The sequence below is a fragment of the Branchiostoma lanceolatum genome, chromosome 17 (assembly GCF_035083965.1).
Source record: "Branchiostoma lanceolatum isolate klBraLanc5 chromosome 17, klBraLanc5.hap2, whole genome shotgun sequence".
Classification (NCBI taxonomy): Eukaryota; Metazoa; Chordata; class Leptocardii; order Amphioxiformes; family Branchiostomatidae; genus Branchiostoma; species Branchiostoma lanceolatum.
The window spans coordinates 3906790-3927043 of NC_089738.1; the positions used below are offsets into that span (position 1 = coordinate 3906790).

The 20254-nt window shown below is 40.5% G+C and overlaps 1 protein-coding gene across 1 annotated transcript in view; it reads right to left on the reverse strand.

Annotated features, from left to right (window-relative positions):
• Positions 1-3834: 3834 nt before the first annotated feature.
• LOC136423692 (cell division cycle protein 16 homolog) overlaps positions 3835-20254 on the reverse strand; it is a 56846-nt gene continuing 40426 nt past the window's right edge. Inside the window, exons 5-18 of the mRNA XM_066411972.1 lie at positions 19983-20120; positions 19383-19542; positions 18519-18613; positions 17557-17690; positions 15215-15294; positions 14222-14271; positions 13621-13694; positions 13038-13163; positions 12038-12190; positions 10888-10951; positions 10088-10149; positions 9343-9478; positions 7717-7807; positions 3835-5227 (exon numbers count right to left, since the gene is read on the reverse strand). Coding sequence (XP_066268069.1) covers positions 5040-5227; positions 7717-7807; positions 9343-9478; positions 10088-10149; positions 10888-10951; positions 12038-12190; positions 13038-13163; positions 13621-13694; positions 14222-14271; positions 15215-15294; positions 17557-17690; positions 18519-18613; positions 19383-19542; positions 19983-20120 — 1551 coding nt within the window. The 3' untranslated portion in view covers positions 3835-5039. The remainder of the gene's footprint in view (positions 5228-7716; positions 7808-9342; positions 9479-10087; positions 10150-10887; positions 10952-12037; positions 12191-13037; positions 13164-13620; positions 13695-14221; positions 14272-15214; positions 15295-17556; positions 17691-18518; positions 18614-19382; positions 19543-19982; positions 20121-20254) is intronic.

The window sequence follows — 20254 nt, forward strand, 5'->3', positions numbered from 1 at the left end:
TTTTGGTTGCCTTTAAACATCTTAGCGCAACATGTATTCCTTGAGCGGGAGGAGAAGCAAATCTCCGTAATGCACGAACCAAAAGAAGATGACTATGAACGAAACCATGGTAACAACACAAACATCCCGCCGGTTACGTCATTGGTAATGAGTTGTGATGACAGTCGGCCTTTGATCCTCACAAGCGACCATCTGGGGCGTGAATCCGCCGATTAGAAGGGAGTTGAAATGAACGGTCGGCGTCAGGTGGATTAGTGACTTCTTGGCAACGCTGTTTGTTGATCTGTGTTTGAAAGTGTACATCAAACTGTTGGATAGATCTATGCATGTACGGGCCTAATCGTCCCACGCAATAATTGATCAATGGGTCGGATAAAAGTCGTCCAAGCTGATGGGCAGTTCAAACAGTAGCCGTGGCGACTAACGAAGGGAGTTTTTGCTTGATATTACATATACTTATATATGTAATATCAAGCAAAAACTCCCTTCGTTAGTCGGCACGGCTATTCAAACAGGAACTCTAAAGAGGCTGACTAAGATAGATAGCAATTGTACCGAATACAGAGCAATTTTACGAGTATGCTTAGCGACTTCACCGCCCGAATACTGCAATTTTATGAGTATATTTAGCCATTCAATTCGTATAATCTGTATTTACTAAAATTGCGCTGTATTCAGTAAAATTACTATGTACATTTCATCATCATCACCATCATCGGTCGTCTGCGCAGTAGGTGCACTCTGAGTTTCGCCCAGTTCCTTTTGCCTTTGAACGATCTGCTTTGGTGTAAGTTGTCCGTAGTTGTCTCCCAATAGCTGCTGAATGTATTGCAGAGTAAAGGTGATGGGCTGGCGTCCACGTCTGCGATGAGATGTAAAGAGCGTACAGCTTGCCAGGATCATCCAGTACCCAATGTACATTTAGGCGCCCCTATTTCAAGAGCCCATTGCTGAGAGTAGGGCACCTCAGTGTTGGGTTGCCAACTGTTGTCTTCAGACAGTACATGTATATACACGTAGGCAGACAATTACGATCAGACAGTACATGTATATACACGTAGGCAGACAATTACGCTAAATACGTGTAGCTAACGATGATAACAACAGTACCGCCACATCAGCGTCTCCTCCAACTTGGCCACTTTTTTTTTTGTCGGGGCACAGCCCTGCCCAGTCCCCAGTTAAATTCGTTGATAGCTTCGTTCCTTTTTTGTTCGTGCATTGTAGATTGCGTTCCCCATGCGATGCCATAAGCCTTTCCCTATGCTCTGGCAGATCCCCAGAAATGGTCATATTACATCTATACCACGAAAATACACAAAAATGAATTGATTTTGTTGAGAAAATGACACAAAATGGTACCGTGTAGTGAGGGTTAAAGTTCACATAAGTAGGTATAGTTCGCTTGATGGGGATCGGGAGGTCGTCGGTTCGAGACCGGGAACCTTTTTTCTTTTCCCCCTTTTTTTTATATAAGGAGGAAATATTTTGTTTTTGATAGCGTGTTCTTCTTCTTTTTTCTTTTCTCCTTCTAATCACTTTTCTTCTAAATGCGCCCCGGCCAGCTTTTTTAAAAATGCTTTCTTGTTAGTGGTGTCTTCTTGTTGACTCAAATTATTTTTAAAGAATGCTGTTTGTAGTAACCACCTGTCTATTGTCACCATTTTCGTTAAGTCAGGGTTGACTGTATGGATGAATACCAGGCCATGCATCTATGAAAACCGCAGGACGAAAGAGAACAAAACTGTTTCCCATCTAATGCAAATGACACCTTAAAACTGAGATTTCCCTTCTCTGCCCTTTGTCTTCGGGTGCTACATGCAGATCTGCAATGTTATTATTATCTTCGACGAGAAGATTATGTTTTCAGTTACTCCAGCTGTTGGGTGGGTCTGTATGTATGTATGTCAAGAGCATAACTTGAGAAAACTTCGATGGATCTTCATGATTTTCAGTAGGTGTGCAGTGGTTGTGGAAAGGAAAGTCAAGTTCAAAAATGGTTTACCTGGCGTTTTCCAACAGTACTGCAGCGGACTTTGCATGTTTGTATGTAGGCAAAAAAAGTGACGGAAACAATGATGGACCTACATGATTTTTGGTAGGCGAATAGCGGTTGTGTGAACGGAGGTCAAGTTAACACATGGTACCCCTAGCATTTTCCATCGGTACTGCAGCGGGTTTTGTGTCTAAGTGTATTTGTATGTGGACAACATAACTCGTTTGTTGTTGTTTTGCTTCAGCTAGCTGCACCTTACACGTCCCTCACCAGACATCCATTGACTCGGAGGTGACTGTGTATTCAGAGTGGAGCGAGTGCACAGTGGCTGGCAACGATAGGAACACAGAAGACTGCGACACGAGAACGAAAACAGAGAACAGCGATGACGACCTGCGGGCCAGTAGTCTAACCAGGCAGGAAATGGGAGGAAAAGTCCTCCTGTACTGAGCCGGACTTCCTTCGTTTTTTTTCTAAAATCACTTCTTAAAAGTTATACATGGGGTTTTGTGGCATAACGGCAGGGTGTTCGGCCCAGAACCCAGCGGTCCCGGGTTCAAATCCCCTGACGCCACCGATGTTGTGCCCTTGGGAAAGGCACTTTACATGACTTTCCTCACTCCATCCAGGTGTAGAAATGGGTATACTGTTCTCTGTACGTGACACTGTTGAAATAAGTTATGAAAAACTTGAGTGCAGTGCCACGTCGTCCTTGTCTGTCCAAAATTGAAGTAAAAAAAAGTTATACTGTAGATTCATTAAAGTTTGCGGGACTTAAATTCCGCAGTACAGTGAAAATCAAGAGTCTGCTTGAATCTTTGAGCTTGTGGCAGAAGCAAAAGTAGAAATGCAATGGAAGATAGAATATATCTTTGTAGGTGTGATAACTTCCCAGTAAGAGGTCACAGTGAAAACAAGAAATTTAAAAACACTGCAAAAATCAAAATTCACAGTACATGTACTTGCATGTGATATAAAGCTTGTCGCATGTACTGGCATGTATAAAATAAATAACGTTTGACTAGTATCAGAAAAAAAACAGATTTTGTAGATAGGCTTTCACTCTTATTGAACTGTGGCTTTGAATGCAGTTTGTCAGAGTTTTCAATCAAAATCTGAGCTGTTACTGAGGTATGTCTTAATCTTCTCTACACTGAGAACTCTGTTACATGTATTTGCCAAAAATAGTTACTCAACCAACTGGATAAAATTTTGAAACAGACGTTTCCGACAGCATCCACTGTCTTTTGTCAGTGACTAAGTAAAGGACTGGGAAACCAGGTTTTATACCAAAACTCTGAATAGATATGTTAATAAGGTTAAGAACATTTAGGATGTCTTGACATAGTTTTCAATAGATGTTCCTACTAGTAGTCAATAGTTTCCTTTCCCTAGTCAATGACCAAAGACAGCAGATGCTGTCTGAAACGTCTGTTTTTCAAAATTTTATCGAGTTGCTTGAGTAACTATTTTTGGCATATCTTATTACCTGGATGTCTAACCTTTATCAACTTTGTTATTCAGCCATTCACCAACCTGATGAAATTATTAAAAGATACATTGTATATCTATTTGTACACTGTCTGAAGACACCTTTGGGATATGCTGTAAAAGCATATAAGAAAAGAGACACTGGTAAAAGTTCATGTTAAGTAAAGAGACAAAAAGGTAAAGCAGTCATCCTCAATTGAGGTGGAGCATGATGCTTTTCAAGTAGCTAGTGGTGGTGCAATGCGGCCTCGCCACGGCTCGCGTTTCTGGCCAAGCACACTGGGTCACCCCTACTCTTCTCGATAAGTGTGTTGGGTTCCTTGAAAGAGACAAATTGTTGCACAAAATCTTTTAACTCAAGATTTACTTCTTTAAAATATAGATGACAGACACTGGGGAGATTCAGAGAACTGAACATGTCTGAAGTACAGAAAGTATTGGTACCAGTAGTCCCAAGAAATACTATACTAAGGTTCAAACATAAAAGAATTGTTATCAAATTCTACTCATCGCTATGTTTGCAGAATTACATGCACATGTAAACTTCTAGTTTGTATAATATAATGTTGCTTTTAGATCATCATCAGTATGTTCTTAATCATTAAACGAATCATTTTCCATGTTTCTTGTCTTTTAAATTTTACCAAGTATCTCAGAACAAGGAGGTTTTATCAACCTCCTTAGTCAGAAGATTTATGAACTCCTGTTTGAGATGTTAAAATGAATAAATTGCTGACCCTTGTCTTTAGTTTGCTGACGACAGAAAATTCTGCAAGTCTCTCTCTCTCCCTCTAGATGTATGATATATTCAGATATTAAGATACAGTCACAGGTTGATTCAAGTAAAGACTTTTAAGTAAATCAAACCATCCATTTCATTAAATACATTTGGACTTTTTGTTGCCTCGACTTTAGCTTGACTATCCTTGTGGACAAACCATCTGACTCCTGATCCAGGGGTTGTGGGTTCAATCCCCATTGTATTCTATTGATTATAAAAATCATACTATTTACCTTTTCTTTGTAACAGTCTATCGTTTACCTGTTCATGTACCTATGGTTATAAGGTTATGTTTGGTATTCTTTATCATTGCTTCTGAATCAGCATTAAGAAAAAAAGGAGATATGAAAACATCGTTTTGTGGATTTTTCATGCTCTTATACAGTTGCAAAAGAGGTTGTTATGAAACTACACATTGGTCAATTGTTGAACAAAATTATTTTCAAGCCATTTGTGTTGGTCTGTTTCATCCAATAATGTACCTAGTACAGAGTACAAACATTCTGTCCAACCCATGGCCAAAGGTTCACTCAAACTTGGATTGTATTTGTAAAGGGTACAGTATTTATATTACAAGTATTTGTAAAGGCTATTATCAGTACAGTATTTGTATTATCAGTACAGTATTTGTAGTACAAGTATTTGTAAAGGCTATTATCAGTACAGTATTTGTATTATCAGTACAGTATTTGTAGTACAAGTACAAGGTTGTGGAAATGGCATTATACATGTAGATTGTAGACTCCAGTGAGCAGGAAAGGATGTGTAGGATCAGCTATCCTCCATCTCCACCTCTATATCCAGGGAGGAGGTACTGGCGTCCTGACCCCAGGACTCTAACATCATGGGTCCGTCACCCTCCAACTTCAGCTCCGCCGTCACGTCTCCCAGCTTCACGTCCCCCACGTTGTACTCCGGCAGCGGGATCCCCTCAAACTTCTCCGGCAGCTCCTCTGCACCTGGAGGGGATACAACAGGCAATGTCTCTTTGTTAGGCCACGCCAATTTTTTTGGTTGCTTCTCTGAATAGTTAAATCGATGGACCGCCTTAAGCAGTAAGTAAGCAAAGTTAAAAGTTAAAGTGGTCCCATGCATCGAAGATGCGTAGGGGGGGCGCCCATCTCCCATTCGAAGCCCTTGGGCCACACAAGTGCAAGTCACTACAGCAGGGGGCTGATCCGCTGGTAGTTATGTGTGTGTTTAACTTCCATACTCTTTCCTAAATGCTGAGTGCTAAGCAGAGAACTCACGACCTACCGTATGCAATTCTCGGAATAGCCTGTCCTGTTTTTCCCATTTTGAAAAAAAAAAAAATTTGGTCGCTATTCCCATTCACCTGCCAGTGGACTAGCCCCCTGCTGCAGTGATTTCACCACAGTGTGGCCCCAGGGCTATGAAACGGAGATGGGCACCGCCCTATACATCAATTATGGTGTGGGAGGATTTTAACTTTTAACTTAATTCCCATTCACAAATTTTTACTCCTAATTTTACTATCTGTTCTGTTGTAAAACTCAATAGCCACTAAAATAGATTATAATGGCTTGCGCATGCCTAAAAAGTGTGGTGACATTGATCATAAGTTGTAATTTTTTATTTATCAAAACCATTTGTCGCAAATTTCAAATAGATATTTTGGAAAGTGAATACTAATGTTGAAGAATGCCAAAGTCAAAGAAGAAGATGCAAAAGAACAAAAATGAAGAATCCAGTATTTGGTATACCATTCCCTGTGTGTTTAGACCCCGTTCACACTAATTTTTTTCAATCGCGATTGAAGTATAATCGCGATTGTTCGATCCGATCGCGATTGAACTCAAAGAAACTTTTGCGTTCACACTGCTTTTCGCCAAGTGGATTAAAGTACGCCGTGATCCGATCGCGATTAAAGCACGATTGAAGCATGCTATCGGCGATCATCTGGTAAATGTTGTTGTCCTTGTTTTGTGTCTATTTTTCCGCTAGACATTGTCACTTGGTGCGGTAAATGTCCCTCTTTCGGTGACATTTCCCCAGTTTGGCCTGCACCTCCTCTCTCCCCCAGATTGCGATGAGGACCCTGGTCTCCTCATCGCACCATCTGCCACCAGCTGAAGTTGCTGACGGAGTTTTATTCTTCTTCTTGGGCATTGTTGACGATGAAAAGTTGTTGTTGAGCGATCTGACGTGCGGATTGGGTTTGTTTTCCCGCGCGATGCGAACTATGACCCCACGTACCCGCATGTATGACCTCCCACCCCCGGAACCAGCCGAAATCTCCGCCGATCGCGATGGAATGAATCGTAGTTGTGTTCACACTCAAAATTTGATAGGATTGGATTGGATCCGATCGCGATTAATCCAATCAAACTACCTCCGGAGGTAGTTACAATCCAATCGCGATTGGATCGTTTTGGATCGTTCCAATCGCGATTGGGAGCGTTCACACTGAAAAAATCAATCGCGATCGGATCGATTCAATCGCGATTATACTTCAATCGCGATTGAAAAAAATGAGTGTGAACGGGGTCTTAGTCATTTGTTTAACCGTGCTGACCACGTAGATTTCATAATAAAGGCAACTTTTTTTTGCAAAACTTTCTTTATTTCTATTTGCACGCCCGCATCAGTTTTGAGGTTCCTAGAGGATGACATCCATATAATCCAATCAACATGGCCTTACTCAAATGAAGAATTGGGCATGCGAAGTCCAGGGGTTGGGAGTTCAAATCACGGCTATCGTTTGTTTGTATTGCATACCCGGTTAACTGCCTCATGGTGTAACACACCAGGTTTGTACTGAAGAGTACAAGCTGCATGTCCGGACAGATTTATTTGATCCACTCACACCCGGGAAGGACACCTACTCATTTCAATAAGTGTGGTGGGTTCTTTTACGTGCTCAAGGTGTGGCTCTCCTCTATCACGGGAACTCCATTTAACGTCCTGTCCAAGGGACTTCCCTAACCAAAGCTACATACTTATTTTCACCTGATTGAAGTTAGGAAGTTTGTGTAAAGTGCCTTTCCCAAGGGTACAATGTCAACGGAACAAATCAGGGGATCCTGGATTTGAACCCAGGACCTCTGGGTTCCGGGCTGAACACCCTGCCACTATGCCATGCTGTTGTTGTTCATCCAACATGCATGCTACTGGAAAGGGATGTAGTCCTTATATAGGACAAGATGTTAAGCTGTGGTCCACTGTTAATTGTGCTAGTCGAAAAGAATAGCGTCTGTCTTGTGAAAGAATAGCTCTTTAGCGAGATAAACTGGTTCGAGATAACTTCAAGCTATGATGACTTTCACCTTCTTTTGGTGGATGACAAATCTGAACAGTGTTGTCAAAATAAACTACAGTCAACAGTGAAAATAGAACAGAATATCTCTATCATTATAGTACATTGTATTATAAAACCTGAGGGCCTTACTATTGCATGAGAAATAAATATTTATCAGTAAACTCCAACCTTCATAAGGTTTCATCTCCCCTATGTACAGTTCTATAGTCTGAGCCAGCATGGTGACAGAGAAGGTGTCGTCTCTCCTCAGTCCCAGGGCCTGTGGCAAACAAAACAACAGACCAATCAGACTGAGAAATACACTTTTTGCAAGAAGGTTTTGCAGCGAGAATGAGAGCGTATTAAGTAGCACTCAATTCAAAGTGTGCACACATACATTTTCATGGAGTAATGCTGTCTGTCATTCATGACAAGCTGTTGACTTAATTGAGAATTATTGTACAGAATCTTACGGTACTGTGGAAGCTCAAATTGCGAGCTCAGTTTTTCTGTAAGACTTTTTTCTTCCCTTTGCAACTGTTCACAATGCATCGTCCAAGCTTTATGTGCTAGTCACCCCGCCTTTCTACTAGAGGCTGCAACTGCTGAGCGACCACAAATTTCACAAATGGCTCAACGAATTTCATAAAATAAAGAATAGATCTATTAATAAGTTTTGTGTTTTGTTGTACTTAAACGGTGTACATAATATTCCAAATATACACATTTAGGAGTCACAATGCAGTCCAGTGGACACGGGCTCTAAGGAATTGTTCCACTCAAGAGTCTATAAGAATAGGTCAAAAGTCAACGACCTTGCAAAGGGTCAGACCTGGCCATCCATCTGTTGATTCTAACGTTACATATCTTTTAGATTTTCTTACAGTAGCCGTTGATCAACCCTGATCAAAAGTTATCTACAGAATTTTCCTGAGACTAAAATAGTTCAGCCGTCAGTTGAACATCTTTAGTTTGCCATATGGTATTGACAGTAGAATATAGTCAGATGTGAAGGTATTGAGTAAGCCTTTCTTAAATAGTCTGTAACCTGCCAACTGCATGTGCTTAACACACACAATGAACTAAGAAGTAGGAACAGTGTGGCCAGTCTTTTGTGTACATCAGACAAGGAAGAAGATCATTGCTTTTCTTTTTTGCATCACACACTTTTTTTCTATTGGGCGGTGAAGGCAAAACTTAAATGGGACTGCATGCCTTTTTCCATAGTGTGATTAGCTGTTCTAACTCTACATAATTTGTAGCCAGACTGTTCTACAGTAACTTAACGTAGAGACTGTGATTGGTGTATTTTACATAAAGCATAATTGATGTCTAAATTTAAATTAATGTGGTGTTCCGGTTATGTTTTTGAAGAAAAAAGAGTCAGCAGGTAGGGATTTTTTTTTTCTTTCGTTGTCTTTTCTTTCCGAAGGTTAACAATGCAAAAATGAAATGCTTTATTACACTGGTAATTTTAACATCATACTGTAATCATGCAGGGGCATAATGTTTACAACACATTTTTACATCAACTGTTCAAAGCTTTAATCGGTTGTCTGAGTGTGAAATGAAGATTTGAAAGACTACTCGGAATTCTGTTTTGGTTCATCACTGAAACTTCCGATTAAATATTCTATGTCTCTTGCCAGCGGTCGATCAAAAAAGAAAGGCAAGAGTTGGCAGGTTTTTGCTAGGGTAGGTGGGGTTACCGGAAATTTTTTTTTTTGCCTAGGCCTTACATGTTCTTCTATGTTATAACTATTAGCAAATGACATGAACTGAGTGCAAAATTGAAGTGTTTTACGCTGGGTGTACCTTGTGAAAGTAGTCGATGGCCATGTCAAAGTGACTCTGAAGGCTGTGCACAAAGCCGATGGCAGCCATGGTGGAGGGGTTCTGCGGACAGAGCACCAGGGCCTGGCGGTGGTACGTCAGGGACTCCTCGTAACGTCTGTAGGAACAACAGCCACGATCATGCAACAGACTAGAGGGGGGTCTGGGTAATGATCATACATATCATGAAGTCAGAGCTAATGCCATGTTGATTTGATTATATGGATGACATCCACGCACATGTTAATTTTTGTCTATTTCCATAAAACAAAAAAGGTTTTCGGCCATACTGTAAATCATACAAAGCAGCTGCAAAATGAGAAAATATATGCTGTAAATTGAAAAACAAATATTTCAGAAAATGGACACTAATGTCGTAGAATGCAAAAGTCAATTCCAAAGCCAACAAAGAAGATGCGAAAGAAGAAAAATGAATAATCTAGTATTTAGTATACCATACTCTGTGTGTTAAGTTTTGTTCATCCTTCCTTAGGTTTCATAATAAAGGTAGCTTTTTTTGCAAAACTTTTTTATTAGCATGCTCGCATCAGTTTTGGGGTTCCCAGAGGATGTCATCCATATAATCGAATCAACATGGCCTAAACACAAACGTCTGGCTAGAATGTCTTTTGTGTGATCATAATAATTTGTTACTGTTTAGGAAATATGATTTGTGTCTTGCTACAACTACATGTGTGTAGAAATGAACAGTGCACGAAGGTCTCACCCCAGCTTCCTGCACACATGTCCCAGGTTGTTCAGTAATGGCTCCCACTTTTCTGTCAGCATCTACAATAAAATGGGAAGAACATCTCCTCATCAAACAACTTTACCTTAACCTTTAGCACTCTGAAGTAGCCGTCTGGCACCCAATTCCCTTTTGGTTACAGAGTTAGGCAGCAGGGAGAAGGTTAAGAAAACTACAGAATAGATACACAAGTACGTTGATGAAGATTAGACATCCAGTAATAAGATACTCCAAAAATAGTTACTCAAGCAACTGGATAAGATTTTGAAACAGTCAAACATTTCAGGCAGCATCTGCTATCTTTCGTCAGTGGCTAAGGAAAGATCTGGCAGAACCAGACTTACTATTATATTGAACCATCTAAAATTGTCTTCACTTCATTAACATATCTATTCAGAGTTTTGGTATAAAACCTAGTTCTGCCAGATCTTTCCTTAGTCACTGATGAAAGATAGTGGATGCTGTCTCAAACGTCTGACTGTTTCAAAATCTTATCCAGTTTCTTGAGTAACTATTTTTGGCGTAGATACACAAGTAGTTTGTCATTCTGTCTAAAGTTAATACATGATTAATTTTAACACTGCCAGACAACTGTGTCAACCTCAGATGGCATGATGACTTTTCAAGGTCATCATTTCATTAGGCAAAATGGCCAGCCAAGGCCTGGAAAGGAAACGACACTGGAATATTAAAACATAACGCTATCATATGACTATGAAAAGCTGTAAACACGAACATGGATACAGTGTAGTTTGGATTGTATTTCTGACGGAACTTACCTCCTTTTCAATGGCCTGAACCTTTTCTAAGGCATCCATGAAAAACTTCTCTGCTGTATCGAGACTGGGGGTAAAAAAAAAAAGGTCATTTTGTTAGTTAGTTAAAGTTAAAATCCTCCCACACCATAAGGTGTATAGGGCGGTGCCCATCTCCGTTTCATAGCCCTGGGCCACACCGTGGTGCAATCACTGCAGCAGGGGGCTAGTCTATCTACTGTCAGTGGAGTGTGTTTAACTTCCATACTGTTTCAGAAGTATGTACAATTTTTATAAAGCCTTTGGTATGACTCGATGCGCTTCTTGTCCAGAGGTGTCTTACCCGAGTGCGAACTCGGGCCTTTTGTAATTTGAACCAGATGTGGTAAGTGACAGAAGCGCAGACCACTACACCACAGTGACACCCCCCATTTTGTTAGTAGCTTCTCGATCTCCAAAATAATGATACCACACTGTGTACTGTTCAATATACAAGATCAGGGCTCGAAATACTAGATGCATAATCACTTTAAATTTGTGCTCCAAAAAGCTGCTGTGCACCTAATCATTGACTGTGCGTGCATTTGTGTACCTAAATATCTGTGTAGAGTTATATACCTAAACATACTAATTGTGCACTTAGTATACAGCATGACTCTTTGTATAATATCATTCAAGTGTCAGAATAAAATAATAAAACCTTTGTCATAATACTTCTTTAAGATTTTGGAGTTAGCTACAACATTTCAAATTCAAGTTCTGAAGAGAGGTAGAACGGTTTGTAATTAGGTTTTGCTGACATTCTACTTTTACTTTTTGTTGTGCACTGAGGATTTTCCTCTGTACCTAAATTTTCAGTTCAGGTCCTGGTGCACTTACAATGTATTTCTAGAAATGAATACCGTGCCCTGAAGATACAGACTTGTAAAGGATTCCTATAAGGGTGAATGTGAGTTTACTGTAAATGCAGAAATGTTTGCGGTGGTTTTATGTTCGCAGTTTTCGCGGCGACCGTTACACCGCGAACTTAAAACCCCCGCGAACATTTTTGTCCAACACTGTAGCAGTATGTGACTATAGCGCTGCTTCAAACCTAAAACAACTGAGAACACTCCATTTCTGCATTAGCGCAAAACAAATACCATGCAAACTTAAATGCATTTACAGTACTCACTCTCCGTTTTGGAAGGCCACCACGCCCATCTCGTGTAGGACGAATGGGTCCTCGGGAGCGATGTTCAGTGCCTGTTTGAAGAAGCGCTCGGCCAGCTTCAGGTTGTTGGTCATGCCGTACTCCAGACCAATGTACAGCACAGGCAGGTGGCAGCTGTTGGTGGGGTGGGGAGGGGGGTCAAAATATCAGACATTTAGTACAGTTTACATGTCTGCATGATGGATACTGTAAATGCAGAAATGTTCGAGGTGGTGTTATGTTTGCGGTTTTCACAGTGACCGTTTCACCGCGAACTTAATCAAAACCACAGCGAACACTCCATTTTCACCACACAAACTTAAATGCATTTACAGTAAATTAAATGTTATTTTACATACATGGTCATACAGTTCTACACAATTCTACACAATTACTAACCAGAGTGTCTTTGACTGACTCAAAGTCATTTCTTTGTCTTGCCAGTCTTGGCCATGTGACTGCCAAGATGTTTTACATTATGCTCAGTACAAATGCCTGAGTCAAGCAACTGGATAAGTTTTTAAAATGGTCAGACTTTTCAGACAGAATCCGCTGTCTTTCGTCAGTGACTTTTGCCAGTGACATGAGTTTTCATAGAGAATTTTTTTTCTGCATATGGTCATTCAGTTCTGCGTAACTCCTTACCAACATTTTCAAGAGAATATTTTTATAAATCAAAAGTTACATTTCTCTACCATTATGAATCTACCCCCACAGTGATACCCCAGCAGGGGTTGTTGGAGGGTACAGAAAAGAAGAAGTACAAATGAACATTGTCAGATATCTTCTTTTGAGTAAAATCGTATTACTAAAGGAATTACAAAATGAAGCCACATTTAATAGGTTCAACAAAGGCACATACACATGGTCCAACCTCAAACAAAGGACTAAAAAATCTGAGGCCACTTATATTGTAGACCGTGACAAAAAATCAAAACAGATTTTTGGTTGAAGAGAAGTTCTAAGGTGTTGATTTCCTCACCCTTTCATGAGTTGTGCGGCGGTGAAGTAGGCCGCCATGGCCTGATCATGTTCCGCCTCTTCGGCGAAGGAGTGTCCAAATGCTAGCCAGGCTGGACCAAACATTCTGTTCAGGGTGGTGGCTTTTCTGTGGGACAAGACAGAAGATCTTTATTGCACGACAATCATACATGGTACAATGTATGTCAACAAAGAATAACACTTAACATCCTAATATACTAAAAACTGTTACAATAAGGGCTAGCATAATTCTTTGATATACAGAAATGCAGTGTTACAATCGAGTGGGGCTGATGATTTTTTTTTCTAATGAAAAAGCAGTCTTTTATATTTTTAGCTATTTTTGTATTATGGCAGTTGTTGTATCTAAAGATATATAAAAATCTGTCTGTAGCATCGAGTCATGGACATGAAGGCATGACCATGTCTTGTTCTTTTCTAAGGCCGGTATTAGATACTTTAATTTAGTAGTTGGTAATTCTAACAGTTTATCAGTTATTGAGATTGATTGTTACAGGGACAGTCGGTAGAATGCTGGTGTTAGTTAGTTAGTTAGTACGTCCAACTGTTGTGTGGATACTTACGTGAGATATCTCCTGGCAACATCATGTTTTCCCCCTACTGTCAGGTAGTAACAACCCACTGCAAACCAAGCAACCTGGAAAAACAAGGCACAGAACCTTTAGCACACTGAAGTAGCCGTTTGGCACCCCATTCTCTATTAGTTACTGAGTTAGGTAGCAGGGGGAAGGTTACAACACAAGTAATATCAATTCATGGAATACTTTGCTTGGTGCTATGATTGAAATGTAGCTTGTTAGAATCAAATGAACCATCACAGATGAGTTATTGTAATGCAAGATCTTGGTCATGTTGGTTATGGGAACGAAATAGTGACAGGTTAAAAAAAGGTAAGGATCTTTGGCACATTCCCTCTTCGACTAAAATATCTTGCTTATACAGGTAGAGAAAACTTTTACTAAGAAAGACCACCTCTTGCAAATATAACACGCACATAAGCGGCTAGTCTAGGACCATGCAACCTAGTTCTTTACTACAGAGTATGAACGCCCCCTAGGAATTATCATAGGGACTGCACAACAAACATACTAAGGAAGGGAACAGTCCATGGTAACCATTATGAATACAAAATACTTGTTCATGTATAACTAGTCTTGTACTTACAGGATCAGTAGGATACAGGTCCACTAACTTGTGCCCAAGATAGAACAACTCTGAAACGACAAGACAGATCATTTCAAAAACTAAGCTTTGTCAGTATGTATAAGTGTACCAATTGAAAGCTAAATTTTTGGCATTCTTTAGCAGAATGTTGAACACATCTTTGGAACGTCCAACTTCACAGTTGAGCTCCTGGCTCCAATTACTTGGAAACTGGAAGATCAGATAACTGGTTCAGGACATCTCAGTTGGGGCTGCACCTGTCTTTCGGAAGGGACGAAAAATGGGGGGGTCCTGTGTTCAATGAGGTGCCTCGAGCACTTTAAAGGTGCCCTAAGCGATTTCAGGGGGTAAAACTGGAAATATTCTGGGGAAAACAATTCTGTTTGGTGACGTTGAAATTGACATTTACTTCCCCATATATGCACATCTGCATCATTATTTCATACTTTTGGCGTTTAAAAGTAGCACAGAAGCAAGCCACAAAAGGAGAATTTTATTTATTGGGTCCCCCCAAAAATCAGCCCAGAATCCAGCCGTAACCGTTTTCTGTCGACAATTTTCAGTAACTTCCGGCCGCGTGACGTCACAATGCCCAAGCACATTGAGCCATGACCACGTGATTATTTCTTCGGAAGCGTTCGGGACTTATTGGCCAGAATTGTGCAAGTTCGGAAGATTTGAAATGATGGATGGCCTCCAAGTGCTCAGATTTTTAATGAGTTCCCACCACACAACGCCATTGCGTTTTTGCTCCATGATGGTCGATATGCGATGGGATAGTGTTATCTAAACTTACTATGGATAGAAATCGAAAAAGATTGATTTTGAATATGTGACTTTCAGTGCCCTAATATTGCTTAGGGCACCTTTAAAGGGGAAGGGCTAGAAAACCCTTCCTGTAAAAATATATCTTGATACAGAAACTGCAACTAGGCACTACAAGGGTCTGAACGAATGAACGAACCGACAAACAAACGAACACCTGATGTTCACCTGTTGTTTTCTTGAGCTCGGTGAGGCAGGCTATATGAAGTGGCAGGCATGTGTTGTGGTACGGATCCTGTTGCAAAACTCTGAAAAATGGAAGAAAAAACAGAACACGTTATGCTAACTGTTATCACAGAAATATCCATCCTGCAAAAATCTGAAGACATTCTAAAACAAATACTATATGGAACAGAACAAGTCAACTTTCATTGTTATAACTCCATTTGTCAGGTAACGTTAACTAACATAGCTGTACAGGTGATGTCATGTAAAACTTTTAGAGTGTTACAAGTTAAGAGGTGTTGGAGTAACTTACACTTCTTCTTCGACTGGTCTATCTGTGTCTCAAAAAGAGTATATAATCCTTACTGTGTTCAAATAGGTATATACATCAAAGAATGTTTGGAAATAAGAACAAGTAATGTATAAGTATACGACATGCTAAATTTCAGTATGTTGCCCTATTCCATATGATTGTATATAAACAAACTCATTAGTATGAATTTTGTTTGTTGGCATGTATGTATGTATGTATGTATAGATTAAGTAGACCTTACAAGAGTCACTGTACTTTTGTTGTGTCAATAAAGATTGTGTGTATAAAAGCCAAGTGTATGCTCTGTAGTATCTCGAAAATGTATGAACAGACATTTTCAAAATTTCACTAAAGAAACCATACTAAATGTGTTCTTGATGGTATTACAAATGTCTGTGACATCAACATGTTACCTTTGGTCGATTGTCTAATCAAACATTGTTAAACATTATGATATTTGCATGAAAGCTCATCTGTGTTGGTACATTCCATAATAAAGTTTCGTTCAACACAAGCAATAATCTCATCTTGAATTTTCAGTCACTCTTACGTCAACCTTCTTCAGAGTAATTGAAGCAACATCACTCCTGAAGAAGGTTGACATAAGAGCGACTAAAAATTCAAGATATTACTGTGATTATGTGTTGAACGAAAGCAGTGTTCTCGCCAGCCTGAAATTTTTACCCGTCATTTCAATTTTGCTTTTGGGAAGAACATATCGAGCGCCGAAGGCGCGAGGCGTCGCGCCGGAGGCGTGACCATTCTAGGAGGGTCCGGGGGTATTCTCCCCCGGAAAATTTCAAGATCTAGACCCTCTGAAACGCTATTTCCTGCATTTTGAGGGACAAATTTCCTGGTAGAATAAGCTTAGTTTAATGACATCTCTTTCGGTGAAAAATTACACAAGGGTTTCAGGCTTAATTTTTTGGGGAGGCGTGCCGTCATCGCGGAAATATCAAATGTTCACAACTTTACACACAAGCTACACTTCTATGTTGTATACAATCGGCAAATAAAATAAAATTTAGCACAACAAAACTTTATTACGTATCAGCTACGTCCTACAAAAAATACACACAGAATAAGTCGGCAAAAATAAAACACAACTTTTCAACACTTCTTCCGTATGCGCCCTGTAATCATCGAGCATAATGAGGAATTTGACACCCTACTTTGAGAAAGAACGCAATAAAGACGTCCATTTTTTTGTACCATGTTTTCCACGGTTAATTTCTCCGGTAACTGCACTGAATGTGTTCAAAAGTTGTCGATTCAAGCCTTCCAACAGCCGCTTCGTCGTGCGATCCTTGCGATTCCCTGCGATTCCCGCCATTCCCCTAACATCTCGCAAATTCACGGTTAGCTGAAACCTCGGGAGTAGCGAGACTCGCATGTCATTGGTCGTTTTTTCTTGACGCAACGGAGACGTGCGCTGTGATTGGTGGATTACAATATCTGACGCCTGTTTACCATTTCATGCGGGAAGAAAGCATGTTACTCAGCCGCCGCGGCTTGAACTTTAATACTGTTTACACAGATTACAGAAAGCCTGATAGCTATAGGAGTATTTCTGAATTTTAAGGCTTCTTTGATGACAATAACTGACGGTGAACCGAGAGGGACAAAACAGAAATAAACGTCAGCCTGATCCGACCGGCCAAAACTGTAGTGGGGAGGGCGACGCATGACGCCGAGTTTTCGGCGGCCACCAAATATTACTAGCAACCTCCACGGCACTCTCTGTGTGTTGCTGGGGTTGTCGCCGGCGGGCATTAGAAAAATGATCTAGATTGCCCTCGTCACAAACTTCCGCTGATCCTCTGGAGTTTTTAAAAATTCTAAGCTCTGTCTAAATATCTTCACACACCGATTTTTGTCCATTAAAAATGACGGGTTGGGCAAAAATTTTGTCTGTCATGAGCGACAAAAACCCGTCAAATGACGGGAGGACGGGCGCTGGCGAGAACACTGAACGAAAATATCAAACTTTATCATAAAACATTATGATATTTGATACTTGAAGTGAACTGACTTGGAGGTAATTTTGTAGGCAGTTCTGAAGTTACAGTTGTAGTAGTTCCTCTCCGCCTGGTTCACCACGACGTCCAGGTTCTCATGTAGCGGGTCCAGACTGGTCGGGATCTCCAGCTCTCGGGGCTTGTCATACTGCAAGTGTGACGATGACACCACAGATTGAGATCCTTTATGATCATTGGTTAGTCTACTATTAAGTGCAAGCTGAAGAGCTGATGATTGGAAATCTCACAATAACAACCTGCCTTGCTAAAGCCCCTGCCACACATCATCATCATCAGTCGACCTGCTTACGCACCATCGGGGTTATACCGCCCCTTACGGGGGTCATACCCTTTCGTTGGCTGACACAAGACGGGGATGCGCTACACCGTAGGTCTCCTGTCGGGGTATACATTTCTGACCATACAATGTAACTGACCTTCTCCAGACCATAGTTAGGAATAGTCCTTAGCATGGTGATATGAGGTTTCGAGATGGTCGGCGAGGTCATCTACTAAGTTTTCAAATTTAAAAAAAATCAGGAAAGTTATATTCTGCTTGGATGCGATCAGAGCTAACCGGAGCTAGAATAGGATGGATGCCAGGCTACTCGCCAACCTTGGTTGTTAGTGGAAGGTTCTGAATGTGTGACAGAGGCTTTAGACACAAGATGTCTAAACAACCAGTGGGAAGGCAAGGAGACCATACATAATGAGGTGCATTGCCACTCGCTGTCATTCTTGAGAAAGATTAATAGAATAAAGTCGAAACCTATCCAAAGAATATCTTGAAGTTCTAACCTAGGTTCTAACTTCTAAGTTAGTGATCAAATTTTGCACTCTGTTGACTTCATAGAATAAAGTTCATCTGTCTATATCTCTTTAGTGCTATCAAAAGTCCCTTTGAAAAATCCAATAAAAAAACAAACAACATGATGATGATGATGAATGGTTATCACTTTGACGTGTATGCACAAACCTTCTTCAGTTTGGTTTCATAAAGCAGTCGAACCAACTCCACCTCTTCTTCTGGACACTGCTTGGCAAAGGGTAGCGACTCTATCAGCTCTCGCTCTGAAAGTGTTACAAACTTTCAAGTCATACATTTTGGTAAATCATGCCATCTCTTTGTATGATATGCTTTTTTCTAAGTCTGCATCTGCATCTGAGTTCAATCTTTGTGTTGGAAAATACTAGAAACCAACAAAACTGACTTAATTTGAGAGTCTCTACAACCGGATAAGATAATGGAGATTACTTCCGAATGTTTCAAGTGACATTCATCACTCTTCTTCAGCATCACTAGAATGAACAGTTACTGGCGGAACAAATCAAGTAACTTGAAGAAACTGAAAAAAAAATGGCAACACTATAAATCTGGAAACACACCCTAATAAGTCCTGAAATCTTTGAAATCATTTTTGGGAAGACAATAACATAATTACAAACTGTATCATTTTGATACTGATGATGTTACTTCATGATGCAGAATACCAATAGATAAATTTTAAGGAAAACATATTTTATCCGAATATATGTACAATATACAGTTTGCCCAAACTCTGAAATTCTGCCTGATATTCCCAGAATTCTGGCTGATGTTCCCAGAATTCTGTCTCATGTTCCCAGAATTCTGCAGAATTCTGGCTGATGTTCCCAGTCCCTGGAGACATGTTATTTTTACCTGGATATTGATAACCTTTTGCTACATCGATAGTTGTGGGCATTGATTTATTTGGTCAACCTACTTGGGAAAAATCATAGCTTTCCAAATTTAGGGTGTCTTTCTGGATTTACTGTTTATTGAAATTTCATATCATGGAAGAAACTTTGCTCTACCCACCCTCCTGAGCGGTCAGCATGTGGTGTGACACCAGGAGTTGGAAGGCCTCCTCGCAGTACACATCCAGTTTCAGCGCTGTACGGTACGACTCCGTCGCCTGATCACGGTTGTCAAGGGACTCGAAAATCTTACCTCGCATCAGCGCAATGGAGCTCTCTACCTGCAAATTACAACAACCAAAAAACAATGGAAGGACATCACAACAAAGTATTTCTATCATGCACTATACTTACATGTATAGCATTTCCGAAGTTCTTTGTATCAAATGTAACTGTGTACATGTGTTGTAACTTCTTACACACGAACATGTGAAGGTACATCAGGATTCTTCTATAATTGTAAATCAGCACATTTGCAAAATATCAATTATTGATATCTGACTAACATAATCTGTTAACAAAGAAATACAGGAAGTCTGTTTTGAATCTTATCACTTATTAATTAGATGTCAGATCTGAAATTTCACATACCTTGCCAGCGGTTGACCAAAAAAGGCTAGGGTCGGCAGGTTTCTGCAAGGGTTGGTCGGGTAACCGGAAACATAACATTTCCCCCCCTAGGCCATACATATATTGTAATGTACACATAACATGGACGTACCCTGTGCTGGGGGATCCCGCAGTCAAACTGCAGTTTGTCGTCCTTCCCGTCGTCCGACCGTACCTGCGGTCCGACTCGCGCCTCCAGGTCCAACTTGTCCAGGATGTGGAGGGCCTGTTGCCATTCTCGCACCTCCGCCTGGAAAACATGAATCACATCTTTAACTCAGTCATTCACTCAAACATACATGTATAGTGCTGTGTACCTAAACCTGCGTTCAGGTTTAGGTCCAGACTTAGATCCAGTGGTTCAGGTTAGGTCTAGGTCTGGAC